The sequence below is a fragment of the Poecilia reticulata genome, chromosome 5, assembly GCF_904066995.2.
Source record: "Poecilia reticulata chromosome 5, P_reticulata-male-v2, whole genome shotgun sequence".
Lineage (NCBI taxonomy): Eukaryota > Metazoa > Chordata > Actinopteri > Cyprinodontiformes > Poeciliidae > Poecilia > Poecilia reticulata.
This window is the reverse complement of record NC_088834.1, coordinates 3,338,794-3,358,099: the sequence shown is the minus strand read 5'-3', so window position 1 is coordinate 3,358,099 and position 19,306 is coordinate 3,338,794. Positions and strand designations below refer to the sequence as shown.

The following is a 19,306-nucleotide window of genomic DNA, read 5'->3' as shown; positions in this document are numbered from 1 at the left end:
AACGATCCGTTTAAATATTTAATTCCCAACTTTATTCCCAAATATAAACATGCAAAAACACAAAATCTTTTTGATCATTTCCCTTTTTTGTTGAAACTTTTACTGAGAACTTGTAGAAATAAGAAATTCTACAGCTGGAGAATCTGATGATAGATATTTTCTTCAACAATATCAGAAAATGATTAAGTCAGCAGTTACAGAAACGCCTCAAATGTTCGGAATAAACCTTGGGGATTTTCAAGGCTGTATAATTATAATTATTGACTCTGGAAACGAACAACAAGTTACTTCCAGTGGGAGTAAACGGCTTAATCTGTATATTTATTCCCTCCTGTTTTTGTGTTTTCTTTAACCCATTCTCAGTTCAGCTTGCCAACATTTTAACCCGTTATGAAGTGAAAACATGTTGATTCAGACTCCCTTACATTTCAGATGTTAATGTTACATTAAAAACTACTTCTTTTTTTTATCACACAAGCAGAAATTTCTCATCCCTTTTCTTACTTTTGGTCACATTTTGATGAAAATTACCAGGTGACTTAGGACCTATTGAAGAAAAACCCTCAATTTTGACAAAACAAAATTGTTAAAGGAAAATGACTTAAAATGGAAAACAAATGACGTCTCATCTATACAGACTAGTAGAAAGATTTCAAAGTGATTCTGAGTAAATAGGTCAGGTGACTTGGGACCTATTGAAGAAAAACACTCAATTTTGACAAAAAAAATTGTTAAAAAAGGAAAATGACTTAAAATGGAAAACAAGTGACTGCGCCTCATCTATACAGACTAGTAGAAAGATTTCAAAGTGATTTTGAGTAAATAGGTCACATGACCTGGAAGCTATTGAAGAAAAACCCTCAATTTTGAAAGAAAAAAAAATCAATTAATCACTTTATTTTGATAAATTGTCCTCATTAAACACAGGAAAGAAGAACAACAAAAAAAACCAATAAAGAAACCCATACTTTACCCAAAAAAAGGAAGCGTATTCTTGCCTACCCTTTTTTATACCCAACAATCTACCAAGATATCTCCACAATGCATATATAAATCTACGTAACAGCTTAAGATGTTATCATTTTACATTTTAGAGCTCTTTTAAAGCTCACCAAGAAAGGACATAACTTAAAATTGTCATTCAATTCATTCCACGGTTTCACACCAATAACTGAAACACATCTAGAATTTATCTGGCTCTTAAAATGGAAAACAAAAAAAAAACAGAAAATGACTTAAAATAGTAAACAAATGACTGTGCCTCATCTATACAGTAGAAAGATTTCAAAGTGATTCTGAGTAAACAGGTCAGATGACTTGGAAGCTATTGAAGAAAACTGAATTATTTAATGTAAAAATTATTTAATATATTGTATATTACTTTAAAATTTAATAGAGGCTATTGTGTCTCATGTAAAAGCATGACAATTAGTCAGTTCGTCACAATTCAAGGCATGTATTAACATTTGTTTGACAGGAGTGTTTGGTTCGGCAGCCATAAATTATTGGGTAAATGTTAAAGTACATAAGGAAAATTATCCTCCAAATGTTATGTTACAACCTTGTCAATAAAAAGTTAAAAATAAGAAAATTAATAGTTTTGGGTGGATTATTAATAATGAGATAAGTGAGATAGGAATAAATCATTACTTAATTAGTCCTGTGGTGAATATTCCTTGGTTAAGTGGAAAAGCTGAAGTTGATTTAAGCTTATTGGAAAAAGGCAGACAAATATAAAAAAAGAGATGGAAAGGTATATAAAGAAAGAATATGCTGAGTATTTACAAGTATATGCAGATGCTTCTAAATTGTTAAATGATAAAATTGGAGTAGCATTTATAATTCTGGACTTAAGTATTATGAAAAATAAAAGAGTAACAGATAGATTGACAGTTTACAGTTTGGGTGAGTTAATGGCTATATTAATGGCTCTAGAATGGAGTGAGGAAACAAGAAAGAAGGAGATATTGATTTGTTCAGATTCAAGTAGTGCATTAATAAGTATTTTAGAACAGAATTCAGAAACAAGACAATAAATCATATTGGATATTAATCAATTTTTAGAATTAAAAAATATGGATCCCGGGTTAAGTTAATTTGGATTCCTGCTCATATTGGAATAGTAGGAAATGAGTTGGCGGATAAATTTGCTAAGAGTGCAGCACATGAGGTTAAAAGTATAAGTAAAATAAAGAAATGGCAGGAACTATGGGATAGAGAAGAAAAGGCAAGATTTTATTATAGTGTTAAAAAAAAAAGTAGGGGAATGTAGGGAAGGTAATAGGAATAAAAAAAGAAGAGGATGTTGTATCCAGATTAAGGTTTGGGGAAAAGGGGCTAAATAGTACTATGAAAAGAATTAATAAACATAGTACAGGTTTGTGTAGTTATTGTGGAGAGTCAGAAACAGTGCAGCATATTTTTCTAGAATGTAATAAGTTGGGAAAGAGAGGTGTTAATCAGAGTTAAATAGAAATAAAAATTAATTAGATATTAAAAATTTGCTGCAAAAATCGTCTGAGGATATAGTATTTAACAGCATTTTTAGTTTTCTTAGGAAGTCAGGTATTATGGGAAGATTATAGTGGTAGGACAAGTAGAAGAAGAAGAAGAAGAAGAAGGTGTGGGTTCCAGCACATATTGGAGTAGAAGGAAATGAGAGGGCAATTAAAAATCATATTAGTTTTACAGTTAAAATAAGTACATCTGAAGGAAAGAGTATTGTCAAAGAGAAACTGATGAAAGTATGGCAAAAAAGGTGGGATGAAGATAAAACAGGAAGATGGTTTTATAAAATTCTGAGGATCGTAGGAGAAATGGAAGAAGAAATAGAAAGGAGGAAAGAGTGATAACAAGGTTAAGATTTGGACATACAGGACTTGATTATACACTTTTTAAAATTCAAAAACATAAAACTGGCAAATGTGATTACTGTGATAAATATGAAACCATAGAGCATGTTATATGAGAATGCCATAAATATGAAAAAGAGAGAAGACGTATGAAGAGAGAGTTTGAAAGTATTAAGGAGAAGGTTAATGTATTAGATATATTGAGGAAGAATTTAGGGAGTAAACGTATACAAATAATTATTTGATTTCTAAAGAAAACTAAATTATTTCATAGAATTTAATTATAGTGTGTTTGTGAGTGAAGGCATGATATACAAAGTTGTGCACAAGTATGTGTTTTTACGTGTGATTGTATGTTTAGATAGAATTTATGATAGAATATATGTGTAAATGTTTAAACCATCATGAACTAAACTCCATACCAGTAAGTGGCGGTAAAACTACCAACAGTTTGTTGCCAATCGCCATAAAACCGACTAGAGAGATAGATATGTCGTGACTGTGTTGTAACACGGTTGGATCTATGGATTAATTTTCTTTGGTTGGGTAACAAAATCCTGCCTAAGATCAGTAGCTGTTAAAAATCAGTAGCTGTTAAAAATCAGTAGAAGTTAAAAATCAGTAGCTGTTAAAAATCAGTAGCTGTTAAAAATCAGTAGCTGTTAAAAATCAGTAGCTGTTAAAAATCAGTAGCTGTTAAAAATCAGTAGCTGTTAAAAATCAGTAGCTGTTAAAAATCAGTAGCTGTTAAAAATCGGTAGCTGTTAAAAATCGGTAGCTGTTAAAAATCGGTAGCTGTTAAAAATCGGTAGCTGTTAAAAATCAGTAGCTGTTAAAAATCGGTAGCTGTTAAAAATCAGTAGCTGTTAAAAATCAGTAGCTGTTAAAAATCAGTAGCTGTTAAAAATCAGTAGCTGTTAAAAATCAGTAGCTGTTAAAGATCAGTAGCTGTTAAAAATCAGTAGCTGTTAAAAATCAGTAGCTGTTAAAATCAGTAGCTGTTAAAGATCAGTAGCAGTTAAAATTCAGTAGCTATTAAAAATCGGTAGCTGTTAAAAATCGGTAGCTGTTAAACATCAGTAGCTGTTAAAACTCAGTAGCTGTTAAAAATCGGTAGCTGTTAAACATCAGTAGCTGTTAAAACTCAGTAGCTGTTAAAAATCGGTAGCTGTTAAAAATCAGTAGCTGTTAAAAATCAGTAGCTGTTAAAAATCAGTAGCTGTGAAAAATCAGTAGCTGTTAAAAATCAGTAGCTGTTAAAAATCAGTAGCTGTTAAAAATCAGTAGCTGTTAAAAATCAGTAGCTGTTAAAAATCGGTAGCTGTTAAAGATCAGTAGCTGTTAAAATCAGTAGCTGTTAAAAATCGGTAGTTGTTAAAAATCAGTAGCTGTTAAACATCAGTAGCTGTTAAAATCGTAGCTGTTAAAATCAGTAGCTGTTAAAAATCGGTAGCTGTTAAAAATCAGTAGCTGTTAAAAATCGGTAGCTGTTAAAGATAAGTAGCTGTTAAAAATCGGTAGCTGTTAAAAATCGGTAGCTGTTAAAAATCAGTAGCTGTTAAAAATCGATAGCTGTTAAAAATCGGTAGCTGTTAAAAATCGGTAGCTGTTAAACATCAGTAGCTGTTAAAACTCAGTAGCTGTTAATCAGTAGCTGTTAAAAATCAGTAGCTGTTAAAAATCGGTAGCTGTTAAAAATCAGTAGCTGTTAAAAATCGGTAGCTGTTAAAAATCGGTAGCTGTTAAAAATCGGTAGCTGTTAAAAATCGGTAGCTGTTAAAAATCAGTAGCTGTTAAAAATCGGTAGCTGTTAAAAATCGGTAGCTGTTAAAAATCGGTAGCTGTTAAAAATCGGTAGCTGTTAAAGATCAGTAGCACTGCTGGCGGACATTTAGTGAAACATGGAGTAGAAAACTGACGTCTCCCCGCATCCGTTGAGTGGCACAAGAACCAGGATCAGCTAAGTGACCCGATTCTCTGGAACCAGGATCAGCTAAGTGACCCGTTTCTCTGGAATCAGGATCAGCTAAGTGACCTGATTCCCTAGAACCAGGATCAGCTAAGCGACCTGATTCTCTGGAACCAGGATCAGCTAAGCGACCTGATTCCCTAGAACCAGGATCAGCTAAGTGACCTGATTCCCTAGAACCAGGATCAACTAAGCGACCTGATTCTCTGGAACCAGGATCAGCTAAGCGACCTGATTCCCTAGAACCAGGATCAGCTAAGTGACCTGATTCCCTAGAACCAGGATCAACTAAGTGACCTGATTCTCTGGAACCAGGATCAGCTAAGTGACCCGATTCTCTGGAACCAGGATCAGCTAAGTGACCCGTTTCTCTGGAATCAGTATCAGCAAAGTGACCTGTTTCTCTGGAACCAGTTTCAGCAAGGTGGCCAGTTTTACCAGAACAGCCCGAGGGATACCAGCATGGATTTAAGCCATCCATTCTGGTATCCAGTACCTCAGAGTACCTGTTTGGTACATGGTTCTGAAAACTGTACCTACCTTTTTACAGACTTTTCCGAGAGCTGAATCTGGTCCCTGGATCTCCTGGTGCTCCTCAGTCGGCTGTCGAGCCAATCTTTCCCTTAGCCCAGCACTTTCAGACAGTAAAGTCTTGTTTTGCTGTCTAAGGTACTTGATCTCCTCGCAGTCACTGTTGTACTGGCTCTGGATATCGCCCAACTCCTCTGAAAGACTCTGCAGGTCTTCGGATCGCCTTTGAATGCACAGATATGCCCTTTTCAAGTTCATCCAAAGCCTCAGGAGTCTTTTTTTCAGAGCCAGTCGAGCTTCTTCCAGGCATCGCACCTCAGCTCTCATGTCCTCATGTTTGAGCTGTGTTCTTTCCAGCTCTACACGAAAACACATGATTTGCGCTTGAAGTGCATCGTTCTCACTTGCTAACATGTCACAGTTAGCTTGCAAGACCAATTGCCTGGATCTCCTGCCAGGTTTGGAGCACTCGATGGTCCGTCGGAGATCGTCCACCAACTGTCGGAGTTCGTTGTTTTCCAGCTCCAATTCTTCAGGGGTCGTGGGCTCAGAACTGCTGTCCGTCTGCAGGCTAGCCTGATCTTCATTCCTACATCGATAACAGCCACTGTGTGCCATGTTTTAAATTAAATCCACCGTGTTTTTGAAAAGCAGAATAAAATGGCAGGACTCTTTCTTCCAACTTTGAACAAATGAGTTGCTCTGGAATTTTGGAATAAAGGGAGCGATGTCAGTGATGTCACAGACAATGAGTGACATCACTGTCAAGAGAATGAGTGACATCACTGGTTCAGGTCAAAGCCAGTAGAAGCCTGTTTTGAGTGGGTGTGTATCCTGTATTTGATGCATTGTGGGGACCATTTTCCTGGCATATATTACATTGTGGGGACTCACTGCTCCCAAAGTAGAAACGCTGTTTTTGGTTTGGGGTAAGGTTTAGGTCCAAGGTGTGAATTGAGTTTTGGTCAGAGTTACGGTCAATGAAAGTCAATGGAAAGTCCCCACAAAGATAGCGAGACAAAAGTGCACAGTAAAAATGCCAGTGTTGAATTAACACCCAAAAGTGTCTATATGTGTCCAAGTCAGCAGGTTTTTGAAAGTGTTTAAATATTGACACCCATTTTTTTGTTAAATTAACATTGGTCTACTATACTGAAATGGGTTTAAGAAAAGTTAAACTTTCCATTTCTGTGTATTGAATTATTAGTGTCAATATTTGATTGATATTGACACTTTGTGGGTAAATTATTTACATTTTTAACACCATATTATGTTTTGTGATCAACACTACACAGGTGTTACTTTTAATGTATTTTAACACCAACACCGTTGTAAATGTTAATGTGACACTCTGTATTGTTGAATTTAACACCAACTGACTTGGACACATATAGACACTTATGGGTGTTAATTCAACATTGGCATTTTTACTGTGTGTGTGTGCGTGTGTGTACTTTGGCTGCTTTTTCACTTTTAGTCCAGCAGTTGAACATTTTTAGTGGAGTGATGCACTAAAAATGGTCAGGTATGGAAAAAAAGAAGAAAAAAAACTCGAAGGATTGATGTCTATATATTCAATCATTTCCGTGATCATAGGTATAAAAAGTTTTTACTTTTGCAAACATTTGTGAAAGACAGTGTTGCTCTCGGGAGCTCACTGAAATCCAGAGTAGCACAGACATAATAAATCCGACTTATCGTATCTTACGCAGACCCCTTCACACCTTAGTGACTGCAGTCATTAAGTGGTAGGTCATCATGTGGAACCTGGTAGGTTCATTAAAAGTGGAACCTTTACCACTGCAGTGGTAGGTTATTAAATATCCCACCAGGATCAACTGTGACATTATAACAAGGTGGAAACGAACGGAATGACAGCAACTCGGTGAGATGCTCAGGTCCATGAAGCACAAAGGTTGCCAACTTTGGTTGGTTGGTTACAATTCAAGTCATTTATTAACATTTCTCTTACAGGAATGTTTGGTTCAGTAATTTGTTAATTACTGAACCAAACAGTAATTAACAAATTACTGTTTGGTAATTTGTGAACCTGAGGGCACAGCGGCCGGGAGCGGTGGGGAACAACTGGCCGGCATTAGCGTTCATAAATCGGATCAACCTTGAGCTAAGCGCCGCTTACTCCCCGGAGATCGAATATCCAACTTGAAACTAACTTCACTGCGGTATTTTATCGTTACTATTTATTTCAAAATATCTGGCCAAGATCTTAAAATACTTCACAAACAGACAAAAAATTTAATAAAACTGTAATTCCATTAGGTTGTTTACACCAGATTTTAGTTTCCAATCTTCGTACATTTTTCCTTTTATCAGACTATTATTAAATTTAAAAAATATCAAAAATAAATAACAGAGCAGTAAATAAATGGATTTTTAAAATCCTTTCTGTGGAAATCTCAAAGCGTGGTTTAAAGCTTGTTGCTTCTCTCTTAGGTAAAGCTGGTGGCTGCTTTGTTTTTGCTGGAAGACAGGAACTGAAAGTGTAATTATCTTTCATAAATCAGCTTCACTTACCCGCATGGAGCTCGCCTTTTGATTAGATGGCATATCTGCTTCCTCTGCAGGCCTGAAAGACGAGCTGAAGATTGATGAAGACGAGGATCTAACGGCGCTGAAGAGAGGAAATCTGCTCCTGGGAAGAGAGAAGCTCAACCTGGAGATCCAGATCCTCCGGATGAACGTCGCCAGGATGACCAACGGAGATGCAGTTTAACCTGAAGAGGCCAGAGCTCACTTCACACCTACTCACCAATCTGTCCATTTCCAGGCTTGAAGTTGGAAAAACTAGCTAGATTAATCAGAAACAGCCAACATGACCGTAAGCTGCAGTAATACTGGTTAGCTGTTGGCGTGTACGGCTACAGGAGCCAGTTTTACCAGGCTGGTTTCTGCCCGACTACGGGACATTTCCCCCATATAATAAATAATCTGCCATTAGGACTAGAAGATTTTCATCAATATTAAGGGATTATTGACTTCAACTGCTGAAAAGTAACTTGTAAGTTAGTTTTGTTTTATTGCAAGTGAACTAAGAAATCTGCACTAGAAACTGGACCAATACTTGGTGAGATTTAATGTTTTTGAAGTGAAGCGAACAGAAGAAAGATAAACATTTTACATTCTCCAGAGCAGAAGGTGAGATCCAAATCGGTTTTAGGTGAACCCTTGTTCCACTAGATAAGATGAAACGGCTTTGATGATCTCATAACAGAGGAAACTGTTTATCACCACCATCATCTCGGGAGCTTTTCTCTAAAGACCCTTGGAGAAAAGCACAAGGCCTTGTTTACATCAGATTTCTTTTTGCCTTTGTCCCATTAGCAGCTGCTAACTAACTGATGGTACATCGCGATCTGCAGGAAACCTTCCATCGATCATCTATTCTTGCTCATCCTTGATGCAGAATACCAACATCTCGCTCTCTATGTATATAAACTGGAGGTTTCTGCATCTCAACCATCAGTTTCAGCCTTGTTGTCATCAAACTAGCAGCATCATGACGGAGCTGAGCTCTGCTGATGTTGCTTTTATGGCCAGATCGTTTAGATGTAGCGCCACACTCACATTAACAATAATACATTTTATTTATAAAGTGCTTTCAATTACACACAAAAGACTCATGCTGCAGAATAGTAAAGTTAAAACACCAACAAGAAAGTATTTGTGTAATATAACAATGAATCGGAAGAAATTATGCACTGAAAAAAATCACACTGAGCCTCTGAAGTTGGATTTTATGAGTTAATTGCTGAATATTCAAGTAGAGAAATGATTTATGCTTTTCCTGCTCATCACTCAACACATCTGCTTGACATTGTGACAGGTTGTTGTTCTGCGCAATTTGGAGGCATATGCGCTTTAAATAAGCCTTTATTTGGGTGCAAATAAATGATTTCCTGCACCATAAATTTAGATGGCCCAATTAAACCATTGTTTTACTTGAGAATCTGAAGAGCAGTATCATATGTAATTTTTTAATAATACTCTTTAATGTTTGAATTACATGTTTATTGTTCCTTGAACTGAAGCCACTTAACTGATTTTGTTAAATTTCTTAACCAGCTTTATCTGAGCAAAATGTAGCAGCAGCACCATGCTGTTCAACACTCATTTATTAAATTAGCCAAAATGTAAAGTTTTTTAGATTTTTTAGCATGGCTGAATCCTGATGCTTTTATTTACATTTTGCTTCTCACAGGATAAAAACGATTTATTTTTAAATAATCATTTGAATAATTACTAAGTATTCCTAAAAGGTGAATTTTGTGTAATTAATTTACCTAAATGTTTTTTGTATTGCTGTTTATCAATGCAGTGTGTAAACATATTTTGTACAGGATAATTGTTTTTACCACATTTTATGAATAAACTGATTTACAATAAAAACTGACAAAAGCAACAATCATTACTGGCTGTGTAATTATTACAAAAATAGTTTTCATAAAGCTGCAACGCTCCTCTGGTGGGTAGTTTTAAATCTGTAAAAGTAGAACAACTAACTTTCCAACAAGAAAACGTCAAATAAAATATCTGGTAAAATTATCAAAAAACAAGAATACTGTGAAAAAATACAAATGACACCTCATATTTAAACATTTTGCTTCCAAGCAGCCAGATTTTTATGAAAATATGAACAGATTGTGAACTGATGCACACCAACATCTTCTTCCTGTTCATTATATGATGCTTCAGATCATATAAATATTTTAAAGTTGATGCGTTTGGAACGGATAGCAGAGGGAATAAACCTCACATATGTTATATTTGCAGGAGCTTCCCACCATAACTGGGAGGCTCTCATAGGTAGGTTTTGAGTCACATTTCGGTTTTATAATTTTTTTGTGTGAGAAACAGAAAATGGACAAAACTAAAAAATTTGCCATAATCACCATTTTATCGGTTTGGATGTTTTGCTTCCATCAAAAAAAAAAAAATAAAAAAAAAAAAAAAACATAAAACGAGACATAATTACAAAAAAATTTACTGACATCTCCCACTTCATAATACAACACAAACATAGTTCAGGTCTTCTCTGTTAAACATTTTCCACTGAAGAAAATGTCCTTTTTATTTTTGCTAAACAATAAAGACATTTCATAAACGGTCAGAGTTAATTTAGTTGTTGGGTCTTAAAGGAGATAATTACTTTTCTTCGTTGGGGGAGGCATGTTGTTGTCTGTTCACTCAAAGGTCATTTTCTGCACTGAGAGCTGGAAGAGCTCAGCGCAGGAACAGCTTCTGAGTGTTGCAGGGTTTACCGGTGAAAAACAAACTAAAGGTTGCTAGGCAACATCATCTTCACACTCTACTTCTTCCCCGACTTCTTGATCCCGCCACTGGCTGCAGGAAAAAATTACACAGATACAAAACTGATAAAATGACAGATGCAACTGTGGCTGATTTTGTTTAATTTATAGAATGAATAAAAATATTTTCCATCAAATTTGGGTTCAGATATGCAGCTTCATGGGGGTAAAATGTTTCTCCATACGTTCTGTGACACCACAAAATGATGCATCAGGTGTAACACAAACTGCTGCTGCTGTTAATCCCATACTCGGGTTGTGTGTTCATGGCTGCATTTCTGGTATTATTTAAAAACCCAGACAGGTTTGATTAAAAACTATCAGCCATATGTGTGAATTCTCAGGCAACTTCCAGACCAAATCTGAAACACATTTAAAGAAGACCTGAGGAACTGGCTTTATGTTCTTACCGTCTGTTAAACTGCAGCGTTTTCTTCAAAAACTTCAATTTAGATATCAAATGATTTACCGTATTTTCCGCACTATAAGACGCACCTAAAAACCTTCAATTTCCTCAAAAGCAGACGGTTCGCCTTATATATGGACCAATATTGAGCCACAACAGGTCTAGCAACTACGGTAAGCAGCCGCCGACTTCATTTTCCCCGTAGAAGAAGAAGCGCGCGGTGCATGCTGGGATAGTTGTCAGAACGCTGGTTTGTTAATAAAGTCCGACTGACCTACCTACGTACTGACCTGATAATCAGGTCGTCTTGCTGTGCACGAACGGAGAAGGGTGGCCATCGTCCAGCCACGACGCCCCGGCCCAGTAGCGGAAAGCTTTTCTCAACGACCCGAGTCAGACTGTTTTGTTGACATTCTTTACAAAGTGGCTTTAGATATTCATCCGGGGTGATTCGACTAGGGTTACCAAGGGACCAGCCCCTATATATTTAAAGCAGGGTGGGGAGAGAGAGACTGTAGCGGCAGCGTGTCGGTTGGTCTGCATTACCCAGAAAGCAGTTGGGCACAATATCAAAACAGCAACACCGTGAGTGAAACAATGACTGGTGCACCCTACTATAGAAAGTAATGGGGATCATTTCTTTATTATTACACATCCACATCTGTAGAGAACGGAACAAATCAAGTCCCATATAGATTCAATACGGGACGGTAATTGTAGTGTCTATTCCATGCGCCTTATAGTGCTGAAAATACGATAATGAAGATTTTTCTTAATTACTTCTCTAGTCTCACCTAAAGGTCCTTTTCCTGACGCCTTGGCCTTCAACGCATCCATGGCTTTCTGGTCTTCCTTCTGCTTCTGCTTGAAGGCAACGTCTTCCTGCAGGCATAAATTATTTTTAACGCGCCACAAGCAACGCTTCCTGCTAAACTGATAATCCTAGTCACAAATAAGTTAGAATTTTCAGAGGATACTTTGAACACAGTGAATCCACTCTGACCCTTCAAATCTTCATGGTCAATAAATGTTAACAATAAAAAAGAAAAGTTCTTAATCTGTGACTTCAGCCAAGTTAAATTGTGAAAGAATAAACGGACTAAACTTACATCATCCATTTCCTTGTTTTGTTTCTTGGGTGCCTTGAGTGGTTTCTTTTTGCCTCCTGAAAAATTTATAAATAAAACAAATCAACCAACATTTCTGTCACTCCGACTTTAAAAAGTATTTGTGGATTTATTATTTTACGACATTTTTTATATTTTATGAGCTGTTGCTTATTAAATCCACTGCAGATTTTCTTTAAAATATTTTCGACCATTAATGGACGTTTCAAAGTGATTTCTGTCTCACGGTCATGCGAGAGTGTACAAGTACACCCTTGCTGTTTCCACTGGTTTTACAAAAGGAAAATTGCTAATCAAAATATTTGATTAACTGATCACCAACCTAATGTCCGTCATTCTGGGACAGGTGTGGGGGTTTTCATTCCAGAGAAAGACTAATTGCTGATTAATTCACCTGCTCACCATTTCAAACCTTTGTGCTTTCAGTCATTTCATTTTGATTTATCTCAATCTATAATTAAATTAAGCACAGTGGCCAAAATGATTCCACATCGATGCAAGAGATTGATTAGCTCAAACTTAACAAAACCGACAGTTAGTGCTGCTAAAGGTGCCTCTACACACTGAATCAAGTTCTCCATTTGTTTTTTTTCCGGTGAATGCGTGCATTTTTAGGCATTAAGCAAGTAAGCGATGATAATGAACATTTTTGGAGAGAAACACAGGACATTAGCTAGAACCTGTTAGCATTTTTTAGCTTCTTACACAAACTGAAGCGCGCGACACATAAAATAACAAGGTCAGAAATTCACCATGATGTAGTTTAGCACAACAAAAAAGTCTCACCTTCTCTACCGGACATATTTAAATCGTTTAAATAGGATATAAATGACTAAAATTAACGGTGAATGACAGCAATTTGAGCTTGTTGTCGATTTAATCCGCGCTGGAAGGACCCCAGAAGAACCGCCGGAAGTAGAATCCCAATCATATGCCTGAACAAAAAACACCTACATGATGCTAGCTTGTTCTCCAAACACCAGGAGGATAAGTGGTTAAAGAAAGTTTATTCCGAAAAACTAAATGCTGTGACAGCTCCAAAGGAAACAGGTGCGTTTATTTTACTAGCTTTCTCAATAAACTACAATTACAACAGACATATTCTAGACAGTTTTATAAGAAAACAAGCACCGAGGTCAATGTTAGCAATATAAAGCTAGTTAGAAAAGAAACAGAAAACAATGATGTAATAAAAAGAAGTTTCAATTAAATAAGCCGAATTATATAAATGTAAAGTATTTAGAGTGTGATAGTAGTGAATGTATTTAATGGTTTGTCTTCAGTGAGGGCAGAAACAGGTTTCTGCTAAAAGTCATCACTCTGCTGTGTTTACACAAACTCAGGATTGTCTGCAACAATAAAAAAAAGATTAGAAAAAGTTATTGCAATTGTTAATAAGCTTGCTGTTACGTTATTTTAGATTCAGAATGACTTAATTCCTTTTAAAATTAGTAATAAAGCATGTTCTTCCTAAGGACATGTGTTGTTCTTAATATTGCGCTACTTAAATGTGAATCAATTTACATTTAACGTTTATATTGATTTATGAAGCTTTAATCAGGAAAATGCATAAATAAATTGAGGCGACAGCAGCTGCCATGTAATTTTTAAAAATCTTATAGATTCACAAAAAGGTGACTTGTAAAGTAACTAATATATAAAGCTGGGTATGCGCTTATATTCCCCAATAAAGTAGGAAAGTTGAACAATAGATTTTTTTACAGCAGATTTTTATTTTATTTAGAAAAAACAGAGAAATATGTAACTGTCAAGATCAAGAAAGAATAAACTTAAAGAAAATGTACTTTCCAAAGAGGCATTTAAGTGCCTGAAACATGTGAATGTTAGTTAAGGTGCATTTAAAAAAATAAAGGAACTGTTAGTTTTATTAAGGTAAGATTTAGCTGGTTTTTAAAACGTGCGTTACTCTGTTTAAATTACACATTTGGTCATCTTGCTTGTTTAAAGCTGGAAATTCAAACTTTAAGAATTGTTGAGTTTTTACTCGACTTCAGTCTTAATTTGCACTTACTGTGATACACACAGCACCTTCACTTCAACATGTTAATTTAATGGTCCTGATTTGATTGAATCCAAATGTAAAAAGTCTTTAAAAAGATTTTGTTTGTTTGTTTTCTTTTTTTTTAGAGGTGCCCTTTTGGAGTCGGCCCAAACGCTGCTGTGTTTGAACCTTCCACCCCGACTGCTGACGCTCTCAATGAGGTAAGACACTCATGAAATGCTTCGAACTGCATTCAATTTACCAGAAGAAATTTTAAAGAAAATCTAAAGTCAGTCATAGAAACATTTGTGTCAGAGCCAAAACCTTTGGGCATGACTTAAAGAACTGAATTAATTACAGACGTTTCACCGTCTCAGGTACAGAGGAGCTCAGATCTACATCTGGGCTCGAGGCTCATGCTGTCTGTCTCGGCACCATCTGGCGGCCAGAACCGCTCCGGTTCGACCGTACAGCTCTGAACCGCCGTCTCGACCTTCTCCACCCACTGGGTCCTCCCCTCTTGTACAGAAAGGTACAGCTGAGGTGGTGAAGGAGCGCAGCCTGTCTGCCCTGCAGGTACAGCTGTCCCGTACCAACATGCCAAAAAAGACTGAATTATCAGAACTACATTTTTCTGTTTGTTATAAATAACGTAGCCTTAAATAAAAAAGTTCTTCCCTGTTTTTGTCCCATCAGCATGCAGGAGAGTTGGGCCGGGAGTGGAGCCGGAGGTCGGCGCAGGCGGCCACAGCCACTGTGAACTACTGGTGGGGGAGATACGAAGAGTTTGTGGGGCTGACCGAGGTCCGCGAGGCTCAAACCAAGGTCACAGAGGTCAGAAGACACAGAGAACAGTCATGTCTGCAAGTTTAATCAGAGACAAACATCTTTATGCAAAACTCACATGTATTTGTTTTTCCATTTGGGTCTCAACTGCTTCTAAAAAATCAGCACAAGTACATAAAAAGAAAAAAAACTTTCAGCCAGTTTTTGGCAATAAGTTCATGTTTTTTGGTGTCTGGTAAACGAGCCGTTACAAAAACCTCCAGAATGTTGAGTCGCATTCCACGGGCACTGTGCCTTTACCTAGCAACCCCAGCAAAGCCCAGTCCGTCACCTAGCAACCAAGCTGAGATCCAGCATGTTTGGTCAGCTGGTTTTACCCTTGCATGCACTGTACAATGGCTGCTGGAAAAGACAATCGTTTTGTTGTTAGCTTACCAACTAGAAACCAGTTGCTGCATTCTTGTTGGTTGTGCAGGAGTCTCCACTAATGCTTTTCAAAGCAGAAGGGGAGGCCATTTTCATATGTTAACATAAATGTTGAGTTGGACAGCAGCAGCTTATTTGGATTTAAAGTGACAGAGGCGCTAAAACATCTAAAAATATGCAGAACTGGCTAAAATCTCATGATCTAAGAATGATTTTGTGCAAAAAAAATTTAATAAAGATGTTTTGTATAGGCCATAGACCGATCCTAACCTGTTCAAGGAAACATAATAGGTCACCTTTACAGTGAATCAGCACAGTTTAGTTTTTTGTTGTTTTTTTATTTTACTTCCATCAACAACAAAACCTCGTATTATTAAAAGTCTTACAGATTGAATGTATCTGCTCAGGCTGAAGCGGCGTTCATGGTGGCCAGAGGAATCGTGCGTGAGGCGCACAGCAGCCTGGAGGCGCTGCAGAGCCGCCTGAAGGAGGTCAGAGACCGGCTGGACCGCGTCTCCAGGGAGGAGGCTCACTACCTGGAGCTGGCCACGATGGAGCACAAGCTGCTGCAGGTCAGCTCAGGAAGCAACCACCAGTAAAAACTGGTGATTCAACGCAGACAGCGTGTTTGAGCTGCACAGGATGGATGAGTGTCGGAGCGTCTCTCCCATATGAGCTTTACATCTACAGCTGTCTGAGTGTCAAGCTTTCCTGGTGTGAGATATGCAAAAAACTGTTTTTAGCTGGATAGTCGGGGTTTGTATGGATGGATGAATTTTCAATTAGATGTTTTTAAGATCTGAAAAGTTCTTGATTTCTGTGTAAATATTGATACTTAAACTACACAGTTTTGCAATGAAGTTCAATCGAACATTTGATTAAAAGCTTAAATTTGGAAAACATTATTTACAGATGAAACCAGATGTTTTCATACACTCAACAAAAATACAAATACACATTTTTTTTTCTCACTATTAAAACAAACTGGTGTAAAACAGATCAGCCATATTTAAATTTTTTCCCGACCGCAGGAGGAACGGCGTCTCCGGACTGCGTACGAGAACGCCGAGAGTTCGGAGAGGGAAAAGTTCGGCCTGTTTTCGGCGGCGGTGAGGGAGAGTCACGAGAAGGAGAGGACGAGAGCGGAGCGCACCAAGAACTGGTCCATCATCGGCTCTGTGCTCGGAGCCCTGATCGGGGTCATGGGGTCAACGTACATCAACCGCGTCCGCCTTCAGGTAACAAGAGATGCTGACTGAACTTTAACCCTGAAGCAGGAAATACTAAGAGAGGGAGACAGGAAGTAGGTGAGGAAGCCACTGGATGGTTGAAAACAAAACATGCCGCCATCAAATCAGCCCAAAAGTGACACCAAATATTTTTATTTTTAAGATTTTAAATGAAAAAGACCAACAGGAGAGATTAGAAATTGAGTGGAGTCTGTTGGTTTAGCAGCAAATGAATCCAAAACCCTTGTGTTGGAACGTTCATCCGTTCATCACCAGTCCTGATGAACGGGTGGGTTTGGGGTCATTGACCTGTTGAGTCGCCCAACTGGTTCGACGCTTCAACCGTCAGCACTTAAAGCCTAAAATATTCAGATTATTGACAGATTTAGATTTAAAATTAATTTCCTTCAACGTTTGTTTCTGATAAGACTTTAAACAAATCTTGAAACAATTCGATTACATTTTTTAAAAATATATAGATTTTTTATGTACACATTAAATAAGGAAGCCCATATCGGCCATGAAATAAAAAATAAAAACCCAACAGAAATGCATAATTTCTAGTATTACAGTAATAATTTCTGTAGTTTGTTTTATAGCAAATGTTGCGAATGTCAAAACGATTCAACTGAACTACATTTAAACAGAATTTAAATTTTAAAGTCGTGACTGTAAAATGGAGCAACCATCGTAGAGAAACGGCGTGACTTTCTAAATCACAAACGTTTGACAGTCGAAATTATGACTGTGTTGAAATTACATGACAAATGTTGCAACTTTGGTTCCTGATCGAACCGAGTCCATTGGACTATAAGCTCGTGTTCCAAGGTGTGTGTGTGTATATGTGAACCTGTATGTAGTTTGGACCCTATAAATCTGAAACCGAAGTGGATTTTGTTCTTTTGTGTCTGCAGGAGTTGAAGAATCTTCTTCTTGAGGCCCAGAAAGGTCCGGAGAGTCTGCAGGAGGCGCTGAAAGTCCAGGCTGGGAACCACCAAACCCAGCAGGACCAGCTGGGTGAACTCATCGACAGCCTCCGGGTCACTCTGGCCGACGCCTTCACTCAGAGCAACAGCGCCCCCCAGGGGAAGGGAGGACCCACCACAGCCTCGCCTGCCGTTTCTCTTTCCACCTCTAAAGACCTTCAGGTCCAGAACCAGAAGACGGAGTCGCTGCTGGCGTCGCTGACGGCCCAACTGGGTCGGCTCCAGCAGGGCGTCGGTAAGGTGGAGGGCGAACTGCTGGCGGTGCGGAAGGTTCTGGAAACCGAACCGCAGACCCAAACCCGATCCGCTGGCCTTCAGAGAGCAGCTGCGACACTGGAGACGGAGACGGTGGCGAGACGCCTGGAGGACACCAGGAGGACGCTGGGGGAAGGAATCAGGATGAACACGGTTTACAACGCCGTGTTCAGCTACACCGCCGCCGCCGTTACCATCTCTGCCGTGTACCTGCTGCTCCGGGGAACTGGTTGAACTGGACCTGGACTGGTTTATGATGAGTCACAATAGTATCAGTTAATTATGAGTTTAATGACGTCCACTTCCTGGTGAACCGGAAGCAGATGATTACACAAACATGTCTTCTGCTGTCGCTTCATGGTAACTGGAGCACTCAAGACATGCAGCTATTTATCATGTCCAATCACTGATTACAATATTAAAGCTTTTCTTTGATTATCGTATCTACATCTTCCATCAAATCATAAAGGAAAATCTTCACATTTCCAGCGAAATATCTAATCTTTCATTTATTACCTCTCATTGTTTTGCTTTAATTTTTTTTAACTCACAGATGTAATTGTTCTGATCCAGATCAAGTTGCAGGCTGCCACTAGGGGGCAGGCTTCCGTCTCAATCAGCTGTTTGATCCTCCTTCCAAAAAGCAGTTAAACTTTAATAACAGGTTTTACTTTTAACCTCCTGAATTCTTCTGACTTTAAACTCGTTTATTTTGTTTGGATGAAGGAATCTGCCCATTCCAGCTGAGTTGAGGAAGTTTTGAATGAACAAATCATTGATTTTAGGATTTATTTAAAAAGAATAACTGACTGACTAGTATATTCCCAGTTAATCCAGTACCAGAGGGAATAATTAGCTTCACTTTGGATTTTAACCATCAGCTCCAGTGAACCAGGGCAGCAGAAACAGCTTCTATGGAGATGAATGATGTTAAAAACTCTCAAAGGGACCTTTAATTAATGGATTAAATATTTTTTGGCTGTATAGATTTTCTGGAGGCTGTTTGCAGCAGCAGAACCTCTCAGATCCTGGAGTACTTGAACATGTTTCTGACATCATGCACTGGTATCGCCTCTATAATAAAAGTTTGAATGGGAAACTCACTTCACGGCTTTTGTTTTTCTTTTGTTCAAAACATGGCTGTTCAGTTCCATGTTTGACCGGGAGGGGGCAGCAGAGAACAAAACGCATGTTATTTTATTCAGCCTGGATTTATGCTGCGTTCCAGTTCTGACTTCCCAGTTCTGACTTTAAACGGTTTTATCACTGGGAAAGTTGGAGCAACCATGACTACATCCAGTTATGACTTTTTAAGGTCAACTTCACATTTCAATATGGCCGCTCATCACCTCTCCAGTAGTAAGATGTGGTGGAAACGTTTAACAATATGTACTAGTAAGAATGCATCTA

At 37.9% G+C, this 19,306-nt stretch overlaps 2 protein-coding genes and 1 long non-coding RNA gene across 5 annotated transcripts in view; 2 read left to right on the top strand and 1 right to left on the bottom strand.

Annotated features, from left to right (window-relative positions):
* The window catches only part of LOC103464336 (uncharacterized), a 52,286-nt gene extending 43,973 nt beyond the window's left edge, over positions 1–8,313 (top strand). For 2 of the 3 annotated variants that reach the window (XR_001776643.2, XR_014087497.1), the window contains one exon: positions 7,938–8,313. This is a non-coding gene — a long non-coding RNA (uncharacterized LOC103464336). Of the gene's footprint in view, positions 1–7,806; positions 7,856–7,937 lie in introns of all 3 variants that reach the window. The other variant, XR_014087495.1, reaches the window with a different exon arrangement.
* A 2,025-nt stretch (positions 8,314–10,338) lies between these two features.
* On the bottom strand, positions 10,339–13,155 carry tma7 (translation machinery associated 7 homolog). The gene is made up of 4 exons (XM_017305053.2): positions 12,999–13,155; positions 12,195–12,250; positions 11,880–11,967; positions 10,339–10,713 (listed from the first exon to the last, which is right to left on the bottom strand). Exons 1-4 carry the CDS (start codon positions 13,012–13,014, stop codon positions 10,679–10,681), a joined length of 195 nt encoding a protein of 64 aa, XP_017160542.1. The 5' UTR covers positions 13,015–13,155; the 3' UTR covers positions 10,339–10,678.
* Positions 13,134–18,999, top strand: ccdc51 (coiled-coil domain containing 51). Its single transcript, XM_081606802.1, has 7 exons — positions 13,134–13,262; positions 14,363–14,435; positions 14,592–14,790; positions 14,911–15,048; positions 15,834–15,998; positions 16,458–16,664; positions 17,570–18,999. Exons 2-7 carry the CDS (start codon positions 14,431–14,433, stop codon positions 18,128–18,130), a joined length of 1,275 nt encoding a protein of 424 aa, XP_081462928.1. The 5' UTR covers positions 13,134–13,262; positions 14,363–14,430; the 3' UTR covers positions 18,131–18,999.
* Positions 19,000–19,306: the final 307 nt, after the last annotated feature.

What these genes read in the sequence shown, in the direction of transcription:
- tma7 (XM_017305053.2), bottom strand. An exon ending in AAAACAAGGAAATGGATGAT is followed by an intron (nt 11,968 to 12,194) that starts GTAAGTTTAGTC and finishes TTATGCCTGCAG; the next exon opens with GAAGACGTTGCCTTCAAGCA. An exon ending in GTCAGGAAAAGGACCTTTAG is followed by an intron (nt 10,714 to 11,879) that starts GTGAGACTAGAG and finishes TTTTTCCTGCAG; the next exon opens with CCAGTGGCGGGATCAAGAAG.
- ccdc51 (XM_081606802.1), top strand. An exon ending in TGGAGCACAAGCTGCTGCAG is followed by an intron (nt 15,999 to 16,457) that starts GTCAGCTCAGGA and finishes TCCCGACCGCAG; the next exon opens with GAGGAACGGCGTCTCCGGAC. An exon ending in TCAACCGCGTCCGCCTTCAG is followed by an intron (nt 16,665 to 17,569) that starts GTAACAAGAGAT and finishes TTGTGTCTGCAG; the next exon opens with GAGTTGAAGAATCTTCTTCT.